The 22,460-nt window shown below is 40.0% G+C and overlaps 1 protein-coding gene across 1 annotated transcript in view; it reads right to left on the reverse strand.

The window, feature by feature from the left end:
• Positions 1-22,460, reverse strand: part of ROBO1 (roundabout guidance receptor 1) — a 297,271-nt gene that overhangs the window by 94,790 nt on the left and 180,021 nt on the right. Inside the window, exon 3 of the mRNA XM_066208404.1 lies at positions 18,737-18,894. Within this exon, the coding sequence (XP_066064501.1) occupies positions 18,737-18,894 (158 nt within the window). The remainder of the gene's footprint in view (positions 1-18,736; positions 18,895-22,460) is intronic.

A 22,460-nucleotide genomic window follows, 5' to 3' on the forward strand; every position in this document is an offset into this window, starting at 1 on the left:
AAGAGGAGCACATGCACGGCAATGCTGATTTTTCATGAACAGTTAAACACAAAAGTCATATATTAATCTGCCACATTTCACTCTTCCATCACCGTTCACTACAGCTCTCGTGACTGCAGCACATGCGAATCATAAATCACAGATTTCCTCGTATTTTTTTTGTGGTCTGCACGCAGGCCTTGTGTTACGGGACTGAGGCAAAATCCTGCAGTCGTAGGCAACCACAAGCAAATCTTGAGTGTCACTTTCATTATTACTGAAGGACTGCTGAAAAACCACCGGGCTAGACATTACAGCTACAGAAAGGCCTCCGCTTGGAAGATGCGAACATTTTAAACTTACAAAGAATAAGGAGGAGGGAATGTGTGCACAGAGAGGCAAAGAGCAAATCCCCCAATCTCCCCAGCTCACAGAGCAGCCCAGAATCATTCTTTTTTGCGCTCAACTTCAGATCCTCCAGAGAGAGCCGACAGGCAAGGAAGGGAACGACCCGCCGCTCTCGGCGCGTCCACAAATGCTCTCTGCGGCCGCAGACCCCACAGCACAGCCTGATCCTCACACGGTGCAGCCACGATCTGCTCGGGGTTTCTTTCACCCGTGAAACAAGCCAGCCCAGGCTGCAAGCAAGCAGAACAAAGCATACACTGTTCCCATTCTCTCCGTGCACGGGGAGCAGCACTCCCTGACGTTCACATGTTCCCCACTTCCATCCTTTAACTACAACAGCCCCCGAGCGCTGCTGTTCGTGGGCTGGGTACTGAGGAGCACCGCCCTCTCTACTCGGGCTCTTCCCACTCAGCCTTTGGAGCAGCAAACCCTCGCTGCTCAGTGTACAAATGGAAGCGGTGACCCCGTGGAAAAGGCAGAGAGCACCAAGAGACCGAAGCCCGAGGAGCGGTGCCCCTGGCCTGGCCCGTCTGCTCGGCTGGGGGCTGCCCGAGCTATTCAGGCGGGCCCTGGAGCCCTGCCGGGATAATTGCTTCCTCTGCAGCAGCTCCTCGCTATTCTCCGCAGATGCCTCAGTGGGTTTAAACTTCTGGCACAGCTCTTGCTGTTGTTAAAAGGTTATTGTAAACTGCGCCGATGGAAAAGGCTGAGGGAGAAATGTGGCTGCGAGGGAGGGAGGAACTGTTCTGGACGCTGAAAATACTCGCTGCTCAACTTTTCACGTTTGTATCTACAAAGCAAACTAGCTGGCCAGGTTCTGTATGGAAATCAGTCTCCTGTTTGCTGATGCTTGCTGTTATTGGAACAGGCTTGTAAAAATGGCAGAGAAATTGAAATTACTCTGCACTTTATTTCCCTGTTTCATCTTGTGCCTGTGTGCACGCCTTTTTTAGGATTAGTACTGTCCTGTCATAAATGAGAAGCTTTGATGTCTTCTGTATGAACAGTGTCAAAAGAACATAATGAATAAGAAGTAATCTTTACAGAAAACTAAAAGTATTACTTGATCAGATTTCAGTTCACTTGGTACAAACTACCTTTTGATGAGAGTGACAAGAGGTTAATAACTGCATATGCACTCCCACAGCATACTTTCTTCCCCAAAAGCACAGAAAAAGCCCACACTATGCTTCCAAAACATACAAATACAAATACTGAGTCTGAAGTAAACACTTAACTTTTAAAGCCATTACTGTTTCTTTGCCAGCTACTTAGCATGACAAACAGGAAAAAAAAAAAAGTTATGTTTTTGCCTTTTAAAGACTCATCAATGCCACATTCTGGCTGAATTTTTCGAAAGCAGATGGCAAAATTTAGGAGTGATGGTTGCTGGAGAAGGTGTGTGGTAGTCAGCATTTCTGTCTGTCAGACGGACATACTGACATGCCCAGGTAGTTGAATTTGCAATTCCACTTTTCAGACCTGGTCCTGAATGCTGAGCACCAAAAGGTGCTGCCTGTAGCCCCTGGCATGCAATGCACCCATTGCCATCATGGCCCACAGGGGACAATTTACAAATGGGAGCAGCCCTCCACAGAAGGTGTGAGCTCACCACTTCTGAGGCACTCTCTGACTCCAATCAGTGCCCCAAATATGTAAAAATATTTATAGGGAAAATATTTTAGAGTGGCATTTCTTTGTGTTGTAAGGAAAATCATACACTAAAGAGTGCCAGGGAAAGTTGACCCATGTGAAGAGGCAAGGAAGACAGTATTTAAAGGACTGTCTTGATAAAATCCATGCAAACAAGAGACCTTATCAAAAAGGTTCCCTGGTGTTCTTGTCTCCTTTTCTAACATAAACATTAACAGGATCAACCCTTACTGCAATACATAAACAAATTACAGTATGTCACATCAGTACCCTGATGTCTGCACCAAGGTATAGGCTTAACAGAAGTTTGTGGGCAATAAAGATCACCCTTGTTTATCTTAGAGGACACAGATTCACTGTTTGCACTTGTTTATCCAGAAAAGCTAAATAATTGATACTTGCTACTCTTGCAAAAGAATTTTTAATGGAAGACTCACAACATAGTTTTCAAAAGCTGAATAAACACTCAGAATTAAGGAGGAAAGATCGAAAGGTTCTCAAGTATGATAAATATAAAAAGAAATACTCAGCAAATCGAAGAAATCATCAAATGTCCATTGTACTTTGCATTGTACTATTAGTGACTATCCTTCATGTGTTTCAACCAGACTTTTTCTAAGACAGCCATATTGTTGACTATGGAAGACAAAAGAAAGCAAAGTTCTACAGAAAGTGGAAGTCAATCATGACCAGAAAAGCAATAACTTCAGAGTGTATTGGATAGAGTGAAAAAACATGTTCTGATGATTCTCTTCTCTATTTCCAATAGTTCCATGTGTTATTGCACATTTAACCAAAGTACCATAAAATCTTAACTAGTTTTGCCATTTGGCGACATTCACTTTCAGTGGATTGCAATGGAATACTGCATGTTTTTCCAGACCTAAGGTTTTGCAAGGCATGTTTGGTAGAATATAACATGAATATTTTTACAATATTTCAGAAGAATGCTTAAATATTCTTAAGTTTCTGAAAACAGGGATTCTGGACAATCCTACTAGATTCAAAATTTTCTTCAAGATCTGGAAGGCCTAAATCATAAATGCTGCATTACAGATATTATTACTGGTACTTGCAAACATTCATGCCAAGAACAATCTGATATGCAGGCCATTCTATGCATGGAATATTAAAATATTAAAATATTTGCTGTATTTAGAGTTGCCTTTAATAATGTGTTAGATTTGGATCTTGGCTCATTTTGCAAATTAATTTCATAGTGGGAAGAGGGATTTAATGAGATGTACACTTCTGTGAGAAGCCAAAAAACAGAAGCTCATTAAATGTGGACTTGGAAGAAAGAAGGTATACATACAGGATTCCATTGGAAAAGAATTTTAGACACCTTAAGGTTTTTTAGTCAGATAGGCCCATAGATGTCACATGGTTTCAAGTGTTTCTTTTTCTGTACAGTCATGTGGTTAAATGAACAATACTTTGCTATTCAGAACCCTCTTTCATGGAACTGTCAACTACTCTTCAAACACTCCCAAAGGAAAAAAACACTGGATCACACCTAACTGGACTTAGCACAATTGTTATTAGTATTGAAAGTTTTCAGACAAGTCTAAGAGAAGGAAAATTACATACATTTAACTGAAAGGAGTAATTTAAGGCTTGCTACCTGAAAGATTGTGTTCAAAGCATTCATGGAGAGCACAGAAAGGGATACAGCCCTGTCCCAGTATCATCTCAACTATCTCAGCTGAATGCAAAGTGGACAGAGATAATTTTGTATATCATTTGAATGCTGCAGATTGGTACCTAGGTGTAATGTTTGTAGACTGATTTTAAAGACTGCACTTTGTAGCAGGTATGAAGCAAAGAATACAAAGGTAAAAACTACTGCACTATGGGGCTGCTTGGGGTTAAAAGTAATCTCCTCCACAAGCAGAAACGAAAAATCCCTTCACATTCTCCACACCACCTGAATAAATACATCATCTTTACCTTATAAAACTTGTAAACACTAGTAGCGTCAATTCTCCAAGGAGAATTTGTGCAAGTCCTTGGAAACAATGTTCAGAGAGATAATTAATCGATTTTGGCGTCTCTTGGTTTCATTATTTCATGAACACAAAACTGATGGCCATTAACAGCATCCAGAAGTAGGTCTGGCCAATCAAATGGCCTGTGTGTTTTATCAGAGGACAGTCTTGGGGAAAAAAAACCCTGAACTCTGCTAAGAGCACATTTAGAATCACAGAACTGTTAAAGATGGAAAAGATCTTCAAGATCAGTGAGTCCAACTGTTAAAGTACAATAAATTCAAACAATATTGTAATACAACTTGTGAAAAAAATCTGTGTCAACAGGCTTCTCATATAAAAGAGTTCTCTGGGCTAGTTATCAGAGCCACAGACAAGTATTTGTTGATACCATTTTCTGGATTAACAAAACAAATCCCACTTTAATTATAATCAGCTTATTATCGAACACGATACCTTGGTAAGAAAATTCCAAATAAATAAAGGGTCCTTAACCTGTCAGTAACTAGAACTTACTCCACAGAACCAACAGTTAATGCTGACATTTTATCTGTCATCACACACTTTTTTGCACTGTGCAGCAGGTATGAACGTGCCCATTTTCAAATATAAACAGAAAATGCTTCTTCATCTTTTTGTCTGTAGTCATATGGTCACTGTTTTAATAATTAAGGAAAATAAGAGATAAAGCTGGAAGTTTTAAAATTTCATGTCTATTTGAACACAAAATTAGGAAGAAACATGGCTCACTCTCAAAAATCAACAAGACATATTTCTATGAAAATGCAATGAGGGACTGAGACTTATGTTTAAGTTGTGTGAAACAGTGTAGGTTGAAAAAGGCTCCAGAAGCACAGGTATCCCTAACATCACAAGCTGTAATGATGAGTTAACCTTGGTGACAGTCAGAAGAGAAGGGTCAAAGGTTCAGCTGGCATCCCTGGGGGGGATCCTTTCGAGGTGAATTTGAGGCTCATTTTCAGGACAGTACAATAAAACTGACACTGCAGTCTGAGAAACGTACATGTTAAAAAGATGAAGAACTGCATTTTTCTTGAATTTGCTATTCACAGCAGTAGAAAAAATGGTTTTGTCGAGATGGTTAAAGTAGGGAGAACACAGTTCACTACCACATGAGACAGTAAAAGATAACATTTTAAAAGATTACATCTCTTTCTGAATTGAAAATAATTATCAGAGCAGGCTTGCAGTTTAATTTATTCTGGTTGCTCCAGCTACTTTTAATTTTGTGTATTTTGGAAGTTATTTCCCCATGTCCTACTTAAAAGGTTCAGATTGCTAAAGTTAAGGCTTCTCCTCCTGCTGAAAAACCCATTACGACTATCTACCTTTATTAACTTTAAGACATATAACAGATGACCTCTTACAACACCAAAGCCTTGGATTATTGATGACAAAGCAGAGTAACAGTTGCCACCGCCAGCTGCGTAATTTCTGGCATTTAAAAATGACAATGCAAAAGATACAGGCAAAACATGGGAATCTTCTCAGCAGAAAGTCTCATTAGAACAAAAATTGAGAATCAATATGCAGTATGTCCACAAAACTCCAGCTGGAATACCTTGAGTACCTTAATGACAAACAAGCCAATAAAAACAAGTGAAGCAGTAACAACATTAGCAACAAAAAAGTCAAGAATGTCCACTCATTGAGCACTCCAAAAAAAGGTTTCTCTCTTGCCCTAAATTATACTGTATAATTTCCTGGAAAGTATTAGTCTCAGGAAAGACAACAGTAAAACTCACACTGATTTCAGTAATGCCAGAACTCCACCCTGAGTTCAGGATGAGTGCAAAGCATATTTCAGTGAAACATGCTAACCATGCAGATTTCCCAGGAGTTTTAATCATGCAAAGTACCTGCTCTGTAGACATTCCTAAATTATTACAAACCTGTGAGATCCTTGAATACAAGTGACAATAATCTCAAAACCACTCTAACGCTTCAGCATATAGCTTGAATGATAGAGATGTTTTCTTTATAATCACAGAAAATCTCTAAGAATTTGTAGCTGGGCTAGATCCTGCAAGTATTATACAATCACAAACACCTGGAGTGGAGCATGGCCTGAATATGAAAGTGATGATATGATCCTACTGTTCTTTTTACATAAAAACCAACAACAACAAAAAAACCCAACGAAACAAAACAAAAAAGTGCGCCTGTTTATGATTTAGGATGCAATAACACTTTGCACTTGGCAAGGTGGCACAAACATAGCTTTGTTGCAAGTGTCAGACTGCTTTACATGTAGGAATGAATTCAGGTCCACAACTCATGAAATGCTGAATAAGAAGAACTGAACAACTTCCAGGCTTGCCCAGAATCACACAGGAAGATTTCAGCAGCCCAGCAATTGCTCTGCTTAGCTTGCAGACTCTCTGCCTCAAGGCAATCTTTCGTTTACTGCACAGTAATTTTCTCTGTAGGAAAATGTTTTGCAGCATACCTTTAGAAATCATGTTGCAATGACTATATAGTCTCATAGCAAGTTCTGTCCAGTGTGCAGGTCTGCCAGAGAGCACAAACATTCATTTCTGGAACACCTATAATGCACCATGAAATTGCTTCAGTCAGGCACCTGCAGCTTCTGTGGTAACACTTCACCCCGAACAAACAATTTCTTTTTTCCTTCTTGATTTTCATTAGGTTTTACTCCAAGAGAAATGCTCAAACTGAACACCACAGTTCAAAGAAGTCCTAAGAGACAAACGATTTCACATGAATGAGGAGAGCAAGATGTGAAGAGTTTGAAATGTGAGGCATGCTGGAGGGAACTGAGAGCCATCATGCCAACATCTCTCACTTTCAAAAACTTGACATTCCGAATGGCATAAACACTTCGGAAAACAGTGATGCAAACCCCCCACAAACTTACAGTTACCTGATCTTGATTCATCATCCTTTTGTTCAAGGAACCAAATTTCATATTTTGTGAGGGAGGGCAAATTACTTCAGCATAGATATCTCTATGTCTAGTTTCAAAACTCAGTATATTCCATGTGGCAGTGGAAATATTTTGAGATATACACCAGGAAAGCTTTTCACTTTCTCATGCTTTACTTTTTTAACCACATTAGTTTCCCTGACAAATTTGTGGGGTTTATTTACTCTCAGACTCACTCACTTTTCTCACCTTTTGCTCTCTGTGTAATTTATTCTCCCCTGTGCAGCCAGAAGGCCGAGCAGAGGCAAGTAGACAACTGACAGCAGCAGAGAGAGGCAAAAGCAAAGCTGCTGAGTTAGAAAAAACAAAAGGAGTATAAATAGATCCAAGTATAACTAACCACCCACACTTCCACATTAAACAAAGGAACAATCTTCATGTGACCATGTGCCAAAGAGATTCTTGTTAGATAATGATTTTTCAGAAGGAAAAAAAAAATCAATTAATTGCTCAGCGCAGCATGAGTTTTAGCAAGAATTATCCTACAGCTAGATAAAGAAAGAAAGCAGGATTGTTGGGTTTTTTTCTTTTCCCTATTAAGGAGGACAACCTCAAACAGGCAGACTTGCATAATATTACAGAGGAGTCTGAAATAACACCCTGCAATGTGTGTGTGAATCCCACACTACTGCACGTGGTGAATATCTGAACTTGGCAGTAAGTATTTGTGAGTATATTATTACCTGGAGAGAGAGAAGTACTCTGTTGGGTTGAGGAAACCCAAGAACTGAAAAATTATTATTTTTGAAGTGCTGTGATTTGGACTAGACTTTTCATATAACCAGAAGCATCACAGGAAACTCAGTAAGGCAAAACTATCCAAACAAAGTGAAATAAGCAAAAGTGAAGTTGACAGAACTTTCAAAAAGTAGACCAAAAAATCAAAGCAAACCAAACAAGAAGCTCTAATCACTTACAGCTGTTCAAGGCTCCAAAACCGGGCACTGTTCTTCTCTACTATTTTTATTCTACATTTTTCTTTTGATTATGAGAACATAATATGTGCAAACTCAGCACACAGATTGTTGAGGTTTTATTAAACATGCTTTTAGAGTTAGTGTCATTTTTACTTTACAAAAGTAATTCCTAAAATAAGCATGATACACAATAAAGTCTCAGTTAGCCGTTATCCGATATTTAGATTTTAAGTGACAACATGTGGCTGCTGTGGTCTAGCAAGCAAGTAGGAATATCAAAAATGCCAAGTACAATCAAATTTATAAGGTTCACTAGAGACTTTCAAGAAAAAAATGTACCTTTTTTTTTTTCTCACTCCCATCCCCCAAAATGGAGACGGTTTCAGTGTTTGGAAAAGACCAAACACAGTGAGGAGCCGAGTTCCTTCACTTCACCGTACAGGCTTCCCACAAATAATACATTGATTTCTGCAAGACATCTGTTTATTAAAACGTTTTTCATGCTTTATAAATGGAAATATCTCCGTATAAGAGCATAAAATAAACTTAAATATAGTAAAAATAAAGGCTGACAGGTCCAAGAGGATGCATGAAAGAACCCTGGAAGGCAGAAAATTTGTAGAGCTGTTTTGCACATTTGATCTGTAGGGATCCTAAGTTCCATGTCCAATAGAATCTACTTCGAAGACTTTTTCTGCCTGTACACAGGTTTCTCACCTCCCACTGTGAGTCCTAACGTGTACCAGACTCATACAAGCCTACTTTTTTTCACTATTACTTTGCCACTGATTGTTTTTGCTCCTGAGAAGGAATGAGGGAAGGCACAGCAGTCACTAAGGGGCTGGGGAAAACAGTGTTTGCAGAAATGGATTTTTAACTTAGAAGAGGACGTCTACACTCTACATGTAAGATTTCCCTGCAGCTGATGAAGGGAGGGGAAGGAAGAATTAGCTTTCTAAGCCCAGTCTTCATCTTTATTGTCTGCAATATAAGCAAAGGCTCCCTTCCTGACTGCTTAGAAAAACTAACCAAACAAAAATGTTTCTTTTTCATTAGCAGAATAAAATGAATGAAGAAATAATTTCCCTCCCACATCCTCTTTTCATTTCTCTTATTCATCCAAAAAACCCCCAACAACGAGACTGTCAGCCAAACAAAACAAAGAATTTACTTTCTCAGCGTAATAAATCACCTTTGCTCTTAACCATCCAAATCATAAAGTCCTACACACCCTGGATAGCTCAAGTAACCTTGTCTGAGATAACAACCACCTGGCTTTTTATTATTTTTAGGGAGAAGCTTCCCAGACACCATTTCTATAATTTCACATGGTCCCAGAGGTTCAAAACTCTCAATAAGCCATTTTAACAAGAAAATCCTGATAGTCTAATATCTAGGCCTGTAAACGTCCCAAAACTCAGATATCTAACACATACTCTATTTGCTGCAGGCATTGATTTTCTTTTACTATCTAGGTCATCAGTTCACAACTAGGGACAAAAGAAATCCCTAGAGAATTTTGACTCAATGAGAAATTTCCAAATTCCTCTAAGTCCACTGAGTATCTGCAAAAGAGGCCCATTCTTCTCTGCTTTACTTTCACAATGGAAAGTAGAAATCGGTCTAAAATAAAGCTGACCGTAGAAAAATACACCCTTATTTCACATTAAAGAGGTACTTTTCACTACTGCTGGGTCAAACAATACTGAGAAACCATGGTTATGCATGTCTAATGCTGAACTTTTTAAGTGGTGAGAAGACAAAAATAGCAGGAGCAAAGGACATCACTGATGCAAAAGAACATTTTAGAAAGTTGTGAGAAACGCCAGAAGGAACAGATACTATTACAACACTAGGGTCAAGTATGATCAGCAGTAACTTGGTTAAAAATGCCAGCAGATGAATGACCATAGGGAACCTTTTAATCTAACACTGAATTACGATGAGTTTTAATTCCAGTACTTTTGGTTAGTGTGAACACAGTCTATAAATCTGATAACCTCACACAGTAGATGACGCTACTACCAGGCATGCCCTTGGGAACACAGGAGGTCAGTTTGGTCCTAAATGCAAAATCTAGTGTCTGTGATAGCCAGTAACAGCCTACAGACCCTGGTGTTCTCCTCAGCTCACAGATGTTTGACACTGGGCCACCTTTTGCCTCGCTCCTGACGCTCCTTCGCTTTCCCTTAATTCCAGAGACCAACACTACCCTTTTGGAGATGTCTGCTGGGAAGACGTATCATCAAGTGTCAACCTGGATAGGTTTACCCTATCCAGCACAGAAGATTCAGGGTTAATAATGAGCCATTTAAAGCAATCAGAACAATGCTGGGCATCAAGCATGACCCAAACATTTGAGACTGGTGGGCTTTTTCCTCTGTTTTCTTACAGCAAATGGAGAAAGCACCTCAATAAAAATATTTGGGACAGTTGACGTGTCCAGAGGAGGCAACAAAGCTGGTGAGGGGCTTGGAACACAAGCCCTAGGAGGAACAACTGAGGGAGCTGGGGTTGTTTAGCCTGGAGAAAAGGAGACTCAGGGGTGACCTTATCACTCTCTACAATCTCCTGAAAGGTGGCTGTGGTCAGGTGGGGTTGGTCTCTTTCTTCAGGCAGCAACTGACAGAATGAGAGGACACAGTCTCAAACTGCACCCAGGGAAATTTAGGTTGGATGTCAGAAAAAAGTTTTTTACTGAGAGAGTGATAAAGTACTGGAATGATCTGCCTGGGGAGGTGGTGCAGTCACCATCCCTGGATGTGTTTAAAAGACGACTGGATATGGCACTTGGCGCCATGGTTTAGTTGAGATGGTGTTAGGGCACGGGGTCGACTTGACGATCTTAAAGGTCTCTTCCAACCTAGAGATTCTGTGATTCTGCAAGAGCTGCAGAGAAGAAGGGAACATCCACATGGGCATTTTCAGGCCGTTTGCCTTGGTTTGGCACACGGATCGAGACGTCAGGCTCCTCGTGCCCGCAGTGCCTCGGGGGTTGTGTGGCCGTGTCAGCCCCGCACGGTGCCAGCGCACTCGAGCCCGTCTCACAGCAGGGCTCGTTAGCCTGGGCTCGGCGCCACATTAACCGCTGCCAGATGGCTGCCGGGACATCCACAGCCAGCCCAGGGCTCACATCTGCCTGACAACATCTGCACAGCCACGCTCCTTCTCATGGCAAACCTGAAATGCAGGCTGCGAGGGGAGAATCTTGTAAGAGGTTAGGATTTCCAATCCACACCAACGTGCAGAATTCAAGCTTTCACTCTTGGCAGCTGTGGTCAGGGCTGCAAACTGTCCACGGATGTGTTAGAGATGAGAAGTTTTGTTTCAAAGGGCTGAGTCTGAAAAATGAAGTGAGGATGATCAGACTCCATATAGGACGGAAGAAGCAAAAGAGGGAAATGGATACAAAAATAAAAGTCCGTGTGATATTCCTCCACTTCATGTTACCCAGGCTATTCATCAGATTTTTTTACAACCTTCCAAGGTGAGTGTGGTGCTCTGCAGAAGGTAATGTTTTTTAAGGCTCAGCCAAAACCCTGACGAACAACACAAAAAACCATGAGACAAATGATAATCGAAGACTAATGGACCACTGAAAAGAGCTTGGGTAAGCCTATGATAATTTAAAAAAAAATTACATGGGAAGCAGCAGTGTAGCAGAAGACACCCTGAGAGCCCTTTGTCTTAACAGAGAGTGATTGTGCAGATGTGGAAACCTGAGTGGTTTAGACTCGGCAGGAGAAGAGGCAGGCATGCAGACAGAATTGAGGGGAAAAATGGGAAAGGTGTCCTCCTGATAAGGCAGGAGACAGCACAAGGACTTGGCATGGAAAAGAAGGGAGAGGCGATCCAGAAGACACATTCTGAAAGATTTGTGGAATCTGGAGAGCAAAGAGATTTCAGCAGGGACCCTGAAACAGAGCTTTAGGTGTGAACACAGAACAACAGTGTAACATTTTGGAAAAAACAAGGAGAAGTAACAGCAGGATTTAGAGGAATTCTCACTATCCTCTGGGACAGCTGTGTGGTAACAAATTGTTTTTCAGAGGTTTTTTTTTTTTTTTCCCCTCCTAGGGTGCCAAGTTAACTCACAGCAGGTCCAGCTGTGTCACCTGGGGAAACAATATTAAGAGCAGAAGAAATATAAATCATTAACAAAAAACTACTCTTGATCCTGGAGGAAGCAACCATTGCAGGGATCAGCAGATGAAGTATTAAGAGAGGTAGAGCGGGAAGCCAACACTCCCTGGGAGTAAGTAAAAGGACTTGGAAGAAAGGAAATTGCTGGGAGGCAGCACATATTGGGAATCAGAAGAAAAAATACACTTCTCTTTCTAACCCTCTTGGGGCCTGTAGGAAATTGCTGCTTGCCCTTTAATCTGCCCCAAAAAAGAAAAACAATTAAAATGAAATAAAACCCTGAACTGTAAGTCCTTGTTCCCTGCCTTCCCCTCACCCCCATTGCTTTGTGTGCTGTGCACCCAGGCCATGATCTCTCATGCAGCTCTCCACAGCAGAGACAATATTACCATTAGAATTACAGCTTCTATAAGAGTGTGCATTCTTTTGCTGTGTATCTGAAATATGCAATTTGGGGAAATGAAGGTGTTAAGAGATTAACGATCAATAAATCAATGAAAAAGAAAGGAGGCCTGAAAAAAAAAACCTAAAAACAAAGAAAAATGCAGAAGAAAGAAATAAGGATAAACATCTTGAATTCATTTGGAGTGGCACGGCAACAGTATGGTTTCTGTCAGGAGCATTGCTGTAGTAATGAGTTAAGACTGTTACTCCACACAAAATGCCCCAACAAATTCAATCAGGTTTTTTTTCTTTCATTTCTCTTGATTCACTTCCCCATTGCAATTTTTCCCTGCAATTTAACTTTAGAAAGAAAGACCGTTTCCTAAAGGGGGAATTAATTTCTGCTCTTTCCACTGTTCCCTCCAATACTAACAACACTTTCTCTTTTCCTTTTTAATTGACAGTCCTAGCAATTTCTTCCACTTTCTTTTTTTCATTTTTCTTATGATCAAGGTCATGCTGGGATCCACCTATGTAGTTTTAAACTTGCCAAAGCACAATGAGGCTATGACTGGTCTCCACCAAGAAGAATGAACGTAGCTCTCTGTGACAATTCATTAACAAAAAAATTGGGGCAAGCACATGAAACATCTTCCTGTGGATGGTACCGTTAAAGGAAGTTTTCCAGTCACAACAGAAGATCAGAAGGCTTTGTCTTCACATTTTGAAAAACGTTTTCATCATTCACTCATGCAAAAATAGCATTGTGTAAGATGCAATAAATGCTGCACATTTGTGATGTACTATTTAAGGGCCAGGAAAGGAGATAGGAATTGAAAATTTAAGTTGCAGCTCATCTAAAATAAGAGTGTAAGTCATTCAAAACTGTTGATGTCACAAGACAGCCACACAAAAAAAGGAATGGAAACCTGTATGCATTATTCATCTTGTAACTTTGATCTTTAAACCTAAGAAACTTGAACAAGGAAAGATAAATGGCTTCTCAAGCTTTTTCTTTTAAAAATCAAATGAGGATGATTCAGGATAAATGAGAGATAAGAGTTAATGCGAAAGAGGGGGAAATTGCAATCACAGTGCTGTATGGATGTTTCAATGCAAAGACTTTCCTTTTTGTATTCAATTACAAAGGATTTCTTTCTTAGGTACCAGCATCCTTTTTCATGTATATGTAAAAGATTTTACCTATTAAAATTTTATGTTCAGTATGCATAGCTTTTTTCTTCTAACACCTATACCATGACTTGATGTGAACAATTAGGAAGCTTTCTGAAGCAGAGGCTACTAGTGGTCATGGGGCAGGAACAGACTCAGCTGTAAAATCCTGACCTCCAAACCTGGCTCAAACATGAGCTTGGGCTAGAGCTTATGCAAGATATGTCCACTTTCTCCCATGGGGAAAGCACTGATAATTACAGGCACTCTGACTGCATCCTGATTTCACTGAGGCTTAGTCAATTATGCAGGCATTGCTGCTAAAACATAAATTGATAGATCCAAAAGCACATGGAGGTTGCCCTGTCTAGATGGGAGAGCCACAAAAATCCCCTTTGAACGCTCTGCACTCCTGAGAGTTTGTAATTATTGCCAGTTTTTGCCTAGAGATATGCTCAAAGGCCCCACCACCTTGGTTAGATTACTGATGTCAGCATCTCATTCAGAGACAGTCGCATTTGGGATTCACAAAGAAGAGAGAGCAGCAACACAGCTCCTCGAGGGAGGCTCTGAGCAAACCTGACACAGGCAGACACTGCCACAGCCATCACAAATCACAGCTCACCAGCCATTCCCAGCAACAGCAAAGTCCAGGGAAGAATGCCTTGGCTTCACAGTATGCTGCAGGAGGGTTTGCTTATCTGAGCTTCCAAATTGTTACCTCCTCACAAGCAGATGTCACTAATCATGTGATAGAGCCACACAGGCTGGGTGGATGTGAGGACACACTGGGAGATGAAGGAAATGGTTGGGGAATGAGGTGAAAATTTCGTGGTGGGGTCTGTGTTAGGAAGGCAGTGGGAACACCATTTGAAAAGTAGTGGGACGTGGGACGTTTCCGGGTTGCAGGAGGAAGATGGGTGAAAAGTGAATGGAGGCACACTCAATTAACAGGCTTACAAGTGAGCATTGGTTAATACTCACTGTGATTACTGTGAGTGCCTGAGCAAGTCACTGCTCATGGCACTTGCAGCCACTGACACTCTGCCAAGTGCATGCAGACAAAATACATTTGGAAAGACCAAATCCAGTAATTACAGCAGTCAGCAGAAACTACTGCTGATTGCACTTCCTCCTCAGCCCGAGGGAATGCAAACTCACAGCTTTTGGCACCAAGGTGACACACGTGGCTACGTCCTAATGATGCTGTGCTGCCATGCAAAAAAGACAGCTAGACTGATGGAGCAGGGCTGCTCCTGGGAAGGATACCTGGAAGCCTGGAGCCCTGGCCTAGATCCTTGCTCCAAGCAATGGGAGGGTATGAACTTCACCACTGCCAAATGTGTAAACACCAAGAACGGCTGGAAACAGAACCAGGAACTTCCCCACCCTGGTGCGCTCCCTTCTCTCTCTCTCTCATGGACAATACCCTGCACCTTCTTTCTCCACCAAGTCTCAGCTCCAAGAGGAGTGGCACACAGACTCTCTTAGTGCAGATGGATCATATAAGAAACTGGAAAAATACATTTGAACTTTAAGCTGTTTGCGGTGAGAAATTAGAGCTATTCACGGGACCGAGCTGAGGCACTCCATCACTCCTTTTCAACTATATATATATATATATATATATATATATATATATATATATATATATATATATATATATATATATATATATATATATATATATATATTGCAGGAGGGATTCCTGATTCCACAGTAATCCCATTGAAAAATGAACTAGACGAGCCTGGAATCGTACTAGTTCTGCTCTGTTCTCACGATAACTGTTGTCCAGTTCAATATATTAAGCTAAAGGTAAGTGTTTGCTTCTCAGGCAAGACTGGTCCAGCTTCATTTGTAATATTTGGAGAGGGATTAGTCACAGCAAGCATTTGCTTTCATACCATGGTGTACAGAATACACATGAGAAAAATTGTTGTAATAACAGAAAATCATGTTGAGCCCCAATGCACTGACAAAAATGTTTACAGACAACACACTCAAGAGTAAACAAAAAAAATATAAAAATTTGCTGACGATTCTCTGTCAGGTGCACCCAACAGACATTTGTGCACTGAAGGGCCTACAGCAAGTGTCTAAACCTGGGAGAGCTGTGCTCAAATAAAATGTCTGCTTCTATAAACTCCTTCACAGATAGCTCTGCCCTCACCCTTAACTTTCATTTCCTATTTGTTCCGTACCCTAGTTTATAACCTGAAAGACCTATACAGTTTTTTCTCTTCAAAGCACATTTACTTGCCCTACAAATGGACCAAAAATATGAAAAGACTCATTTTTATTAGCTCACCTACATAAACACATTGATTTCCTAAACTCTACCCAGGACAAAATAATATTTTCTTTTTATTGCATTCCTGAGAAAGTCATTCCTTAACTTGGATCTTATTTATCTGCTATTTATCTGCATCTTTTGCTTCAAACTCTCAGTCAGGAACGGAGCTTCCACCTCTGTCTCTCTGGCACTCTTAGTACTTATTCTGAAAAGTCCAGTTTTTCTGACTCACAGATGACACTGTCATTGCAGAGGAGAAAAAACGCTTCCATATATTAAAAATAAGGTCGCTTCATGGAGATGTCATCTTCTTGAAGAAAGTATATATACGAATCAAAAAAGATGTCAAGCATCATTCCTTATCCAGAAAAAGTACAGCCTTAATGTTTATTTTAAATCTCTTGTCAGAAAGGAAAGCATTATAACAAAATGCTTCACTCAGCCTTTGACACTTACAGAACTCTTAAAATTGTAATGAGTCAAAGATCAACAAACCTATAAGAATGAAAACAACTGGAAATGCTTCAGAAGTGGAGCCACCAAAGATTTTCATTTATTAAATGCCCACTGGTATTACATACACATTGAACAGCAAGACATATAGTTTGACATTTCCTGATCTGCTAATTTCATGGCTTAAAAAGAGGAAAGTCACACTTGTATTATGAAATTTACTGCCACTGAGTCAATCAAAATTTTGCCACCACATGAAGGTAGGTGCTCATTTTAAATGTAGACACCTAATTAAAAAGAAAAAAAAGAAACTTGTCATCAATTTCATCCTCATTTCAGCTTTTGTACTCTTCCAGATTTTTTTTCATTCCTGTTGCCAAACTGAAATAGAAATGTCTTTATGGAGATAAATTAAGAGAAATGGAATTATTCTAAGTCAGGTTTCACTGTTACCATTTCATTCCCATCTGCCCTTTAGCAAGTTGTCCACTCCATGTCCCAATCCCCTCTCCCTTCCCAGCCACTAGCAAGACCATGCAGATGGCTGCAAAGCTGTAGAGGTGCATCTGAATGCACATTTATCCATTTGGATAAAAGATCCTGCTACAGCTGTAAGAGGATGCAAATCTGCACTACAGTGTTGCCTCAGACTCTCTGGCCTGTGTGGGAAGGACCCACGATATCCATAGTGCTGCTGAGGACAATGCCAGGCACATATGACATGGACAGACAGGGCTAAGCTGGGCTGTGGCAGCTCTGTTAATTTACACCTCTGGAAAAGAAATCCCTCATTTTGGTACCTGAAACAAGTGTGTATCTACGCCTACAGCAAAGCTCACTTTCATTTGTTTGTTTCTGGGAGGCGACACTGATAAAGCACAACAGCTCTGCCAGATGACACGGTGAAAAAATATTCTGTGGGTGAGCATTTGATACAAACACCAGAAAATAAAACCAAACTGAGGGGCTTTATTTCACCCTAAGAAAAGATTTAATGGCTTCAGGTGACACTGCCAGTCAGCGATAGCTACTCTTGTTCTGGGTATGTCTTTGTTCTGGCAGCTGGAACGGTTTTCATGTATAACAAAAAAAATGTACTTAATAGGCAACACCTGAAAATCCTTCGAGAGAATAAACTACAGCAATAAAAAATACAAGTTTAGAAAGCGCTTCCTGGAGGAAAAAGAAAAACATAGGTAGCACTGGAATCTTCCCTTTATCTCAGGTCAATTGACTTGTCATGGTTGGAAGGAGATTTGAAAAGGAAATTGCAAGTTCTTAGCAGGTATGATTGAAGGAATAGAGTTAATAGCCAGCAATCAGTGTAGGTTGGGTAGTGTACTTAAAAATTTAAATGTATGCATACGCCACGACTGCAGAATGCATGGGCTTTGTCTTGTTTGTAAAAAATAAATGGAAAAAAAGGCAATTTCAATCTCAAACCAAAATGGTAATTTTATACTTAGGTTGCTGGGTCTAAGAATACTTCCATTAAACATTTCCCACATTTCGGTATGTGATTGAGGCATGTAAATGGTATGTGCCTCTAATCCTGCTTTACACTAGCAATCTTTCCAGTACCAACAGGACAGTATGGGCTTTCAGATTTTACAGTTTCTCTCATTTGGAAAGATGTTTCTCCTACCATCATGTTGGCAGCAAACAAATGATTTTTGAACTCTATTTTTCACTGCCATTTCTGAAAGGCCTTTAGGCTCAGCAGCTTACTGTTTCAAAAGGATAGTTTTATGATTTGAGAAGCTGCTTTCTCCATACTCTTGAATGGACATGCACTGTATTCAGCAAGCTACAGATACAGATGAGTATGACAACACCTCTAATGAAAAAACAGATTTATTTAAGGTGGCAGGATAAGCCATTCTCTCTCTAAAGAAATGTGTCTATATCCCCAAACCCTTTTTACGCTTTCTAATGCAACACACAACTTTTCTGCGTGTGTTATTTTCAACAGAATTATATAAGATGTCACTGAGACTACTTGTAGTTTCTTTTTTCAACCAAAGGCAGATATTACAGGTTGCACAAATTTGTAGGTGGATAAAAGGTAAGAAAATTACAGGACAGTGGTAAGCAAAATGAAGTTCATTTCCACAAGCTTCTAATTCTTCTGAGGAAGGGAAGAACATAGGTTTTGCATAGGCCTCTTTAACAAACAAAAGCATTCCCTGCAATGAGGCACTAGGAGATGAGAGGTTACATTCCAGGCTAAATGCAAACTAGCCCTTGCCTGTGAGGCAAGGAAAGGACACATCCTAGAAAGGGCAGAACAGCCAGAGATGCCCACATGCTCAAGAGACAAGAAACTTCGGAGTAGTTGATTCCTGTGTTGTTTGGAAAAACTTTTTATACTTACCGTAATTCTCTCGTCTTTGTCATCTAGAGGGGTCCCATCTTTCTTCCATGATATAGTGGGTTCTGGGTGACCTCTCGGGGGCTGGCATTCCATCACCGCAGGTTCCCCCACGGCTACCATGACATCTGATGGATTTTGTCTGAAGTCATCCCGTAGAACTGAAAGAATAAAGGCAATGAAGCAAAAAATTACTCAATAATTATTAAAAAAATACTCAATAATAATTACTAATACAAAACACTAAGAGTGCAGCAAAGTGTTTTGTATTGGCTTTTAATTGTGCCTGTTGGCACTTATTTTACATTAGCAAACAGACCAGTTAATAAACAGAGCTGGGAGGGATTTTTTACAAGAGCATGTTGTGAGAGAACCAGAGGCAATGGCTTTGAACTGAAAGAGGGCAGGTTTAGATCAGATATTAGGAAGGAATTCTTTACTGTGCAGGTGGCAAGGCCCTGGCATGGACTGGCCAGAGGAGATGTGGATGGCCCATCCCTGGAAGTGTTCAAGGCCAGGCTGGATGAGCTCTGAGCAACCTGGCCTGTGGAAGGTGTCCCTGCCCACGGCAGGGGGTTGGAACGAGATGGTCTTTAAGGTCCTTTCCAACACAAAGCATTCTATGATTCCTGTCACAGTTGAAGCTGGCACAGTATTTTCTGCTCAGAGAGAACGAGACTTGAGGGAGAGCACTGCAGAGGTTGCTTTCTGTCCCTTTTTTTCCTGAGACACAAGGTCAGCCTGCCAGTAACTAAGAGGTTTACAGTTAAAGGTTGGCCACTGGCCATACAAATTGTCCCCATCCCTGATTTTAGGGCAAAAAAATAATGAACTAAATAACCTACTCAGTTCTTTGATGACATTACAAATCAGTAAACATTTGCCCAGCCGTAGCCGAACTGATCTTTGCAATTTGGCTGGTGTCTTTTTAAAGAAAAAAATATTAAAGTCTTTCCTGATCTCTGGTAGTTGTTACTTAGCCTAAACCAGGATCACATCCTTTATTTAGAAGTCAACTTTACCACCTTTGCCCACAAACATCTTTATTGTAGCTTCACTACTAGAATTTGTTCTTTCTCATCAATTGGCCAAGCCCAGGCAACTCCAGTTTCCTGCAGTCATCCACTATGGATTTTATCAATAGCTGTGTGATTATTTTTCTTTTAAGGGAAGGACAGACATCATCCTGTGCTCAACAGACCACTACACAGGAACAAAATTTAACAGAATAATGGCATTCCAAAGCCTTGGCGAGTAAGTGGCATTTGGTTTAATCTAAAAATAAATAACTCAAATGACAACAAACATAACATTTTAGTCCTCTCTACTGCTGTTCCTCCATCCACACTGAACAAAGGACAGGGTAATGGAAAAGCACACTACACCCAAAGGACTCTCATGATTTTTAGAGCTGTATGCCACTCTTGCTGCCTTCAACAATCTTGTGTTAACAGTAAATAAAGCCAAGAAGCTGCAGGAAAAAAAAAAAAATATATATATATATCCTCCAAGCCATGGATCCCAGACACATGGACATTCACTACTGAACAGGGGTTTGGCTGTTCATGCTGTTTCAAGGGGAGGTGAGTTAGGTGAGATTTATTGTCAGCTGTTAAGGAATGTGGTTGTTCTTACAGATTGGCAGGTACAGTGCTACCACCAAGCCATCCCTCTCTGTAAGGACTTTTGTGCTGGTTAAGACCTTCTAAAATGGTCTTACAAGATCATTTTAAGATCTTTAAAACCTTCTAAAATAAACCTTACAGAGAGGGATGGCTTGATGGTCACCATCTTTGAGACAGAGGTATGTACACCTTCCTCACACCTGCTTTTATCATAACTTAATACACAACAGGGAAAGTTCCACACTGGTACAGAAGTGTAGGCAGGAATCAAAAACAATAAATAAAGAATATTGTGCCACTATTCTAGATAAAGGACATGAATTTCAGAAATAACAAAGAATATCTGTGTGTCAAAAAGACTTAAATATAGTACAGATCTCACCAAAGATATGAATATAATAATCCCCTTCTACACTGAAACACTGGCATTTCTAATATTTCAGTTGAATTAGCAAAATTTCTGTATGTCCTAGAAAAACAGGATATACTGATGCTCTGAAAGAGGCTAGTCAAGGATAATATGTCTCTATCATATTAACATTACAAACTAATAGAACAGAATTTTAGGACTTAAAGAAGATAGTATAGAATAATTTAGATTGGAAGGAGCCCCTGGAAGTCATCAAGTCTACAACGAGATGCTTTTGAATGACCATATTCTCTTGGACAGATTAGGTCTCTTCAACAGACCTAGTACGCAGAGTTTATTAAAAAAAACCAACCCAAAACCAACACAACAAATAAATCAAATATTTACCTATGTCTTAGTGTACAAAAGCCTGAGAAAGCATGCTCCACCTAAGATCAAAGCATTTCTCTCCCTGAAAGGCAAGACTCATGGATATTTTCCTCCTATGAACTTGAGAAAAATTGAAAATATTTTCAGCTATAACATCATGTTTTTAAAAAGGGGAATGATGTCATTTTTAGTTATTCAGAAAGGTAAGTCAAAAAACCAATCCTTTAAATTCCCTCTGCTTTCAACAATATTAAGTTCAACCCACATTCTCTTACATTTTCCCTACTATATTCCTTTATATATTGATGCACCAAAATTGCACTTCAAATTAATTTTAGGTTATAGAAGTGTTACAACACTACTCACATACACTGAAAACATTACATATCTTTGTTCCACTTACACTGAACTTAGTGTTGGCAGCCAAAGACAATTTCTTGTGTTCCCAAGAAACCCTCAAGCCATCCAGACACATGGATCACTATAAATCATGTAGTGCAAATGGACAGCTGGACACTACTTCTACTCAAGTCCAAGAATTTCTTCTATTTAATACTTTAGAGAGTAAATCTGGCTTGGAGCCACTGAGAGTATTATTACTATTTTTTTTCCTTTTCCCCTACTTCTTCAAATTAAAGAACTTTAAGAAGAAGACACAGAAGTTGCCCTAAGTTACTAACCCCTCCCTCCCACAGATCTAGCTCCCAGTGCCAACAGCACATGAGAATGCAGAAGAGTTCATTTGCTACGCCACAGTTCTATTGCAACACAAAAAGGGGGTGTTTTTTGACCATGACTAAGAGGCCTCTTATTACTGCTGAAGATTGTATCATTTGGATAAATTTAAGAGACACATAAAAAACAGCAGCCTGAAGTTTAAAAAGAAATTAAATCAAGCGATCTTAATAAAGCATAAGTGCTTTTCAAGTCTGAAAGACCTCATAAATCTAAGAGAAAGGACTATCAGATAGCACCTAAGATGGCTTTAGCACCTTTGAAGCAACAAAGAAGTCCAGTACTTACATAATAAAACCAAATTACTTCTGTAATTTCTACACTCCTTAGTCTTATAATAGCTTGACAAGCATAGCACCTTGCCTGCAAAACAAGACCTTTCACAAATTAAACAGTTCTTAATAGAATGCTTATGAGGACATCAAAGGTCCAGGCCACAGATACTTCAAAACAAGTATTTTTTTCCTCATTTACTATGAATTATTTTGGCTCTAAAATCACTTAATGAAATACTAACAAAATGTAATCCATTAGAGATTACTCCACGGATAGTCATCGTAATTATTTTTGCAGCTGTAAAGTAGATACATGCTCGGTTTTGTTTGCCTCAGGCCCTGGCAATCTTGCA

This window comes from Chamaea fasciata, unplaced genomic scaffold (genome assembly GCF_029207755.1).
Source record: "Chamaea fasciata isolate MVZ Bird 193981 ecotype frontalis unplaced genomic scaffold, bChaFas1.0.hap1 SCAF_2, whole genome shotgun sequence".
Lineage (NCBI taxonomy): Eukaryota > Metazoa > Chordata > Aves > Passeriformes > Sylviidae > Chamaea > Chamaea fasciata.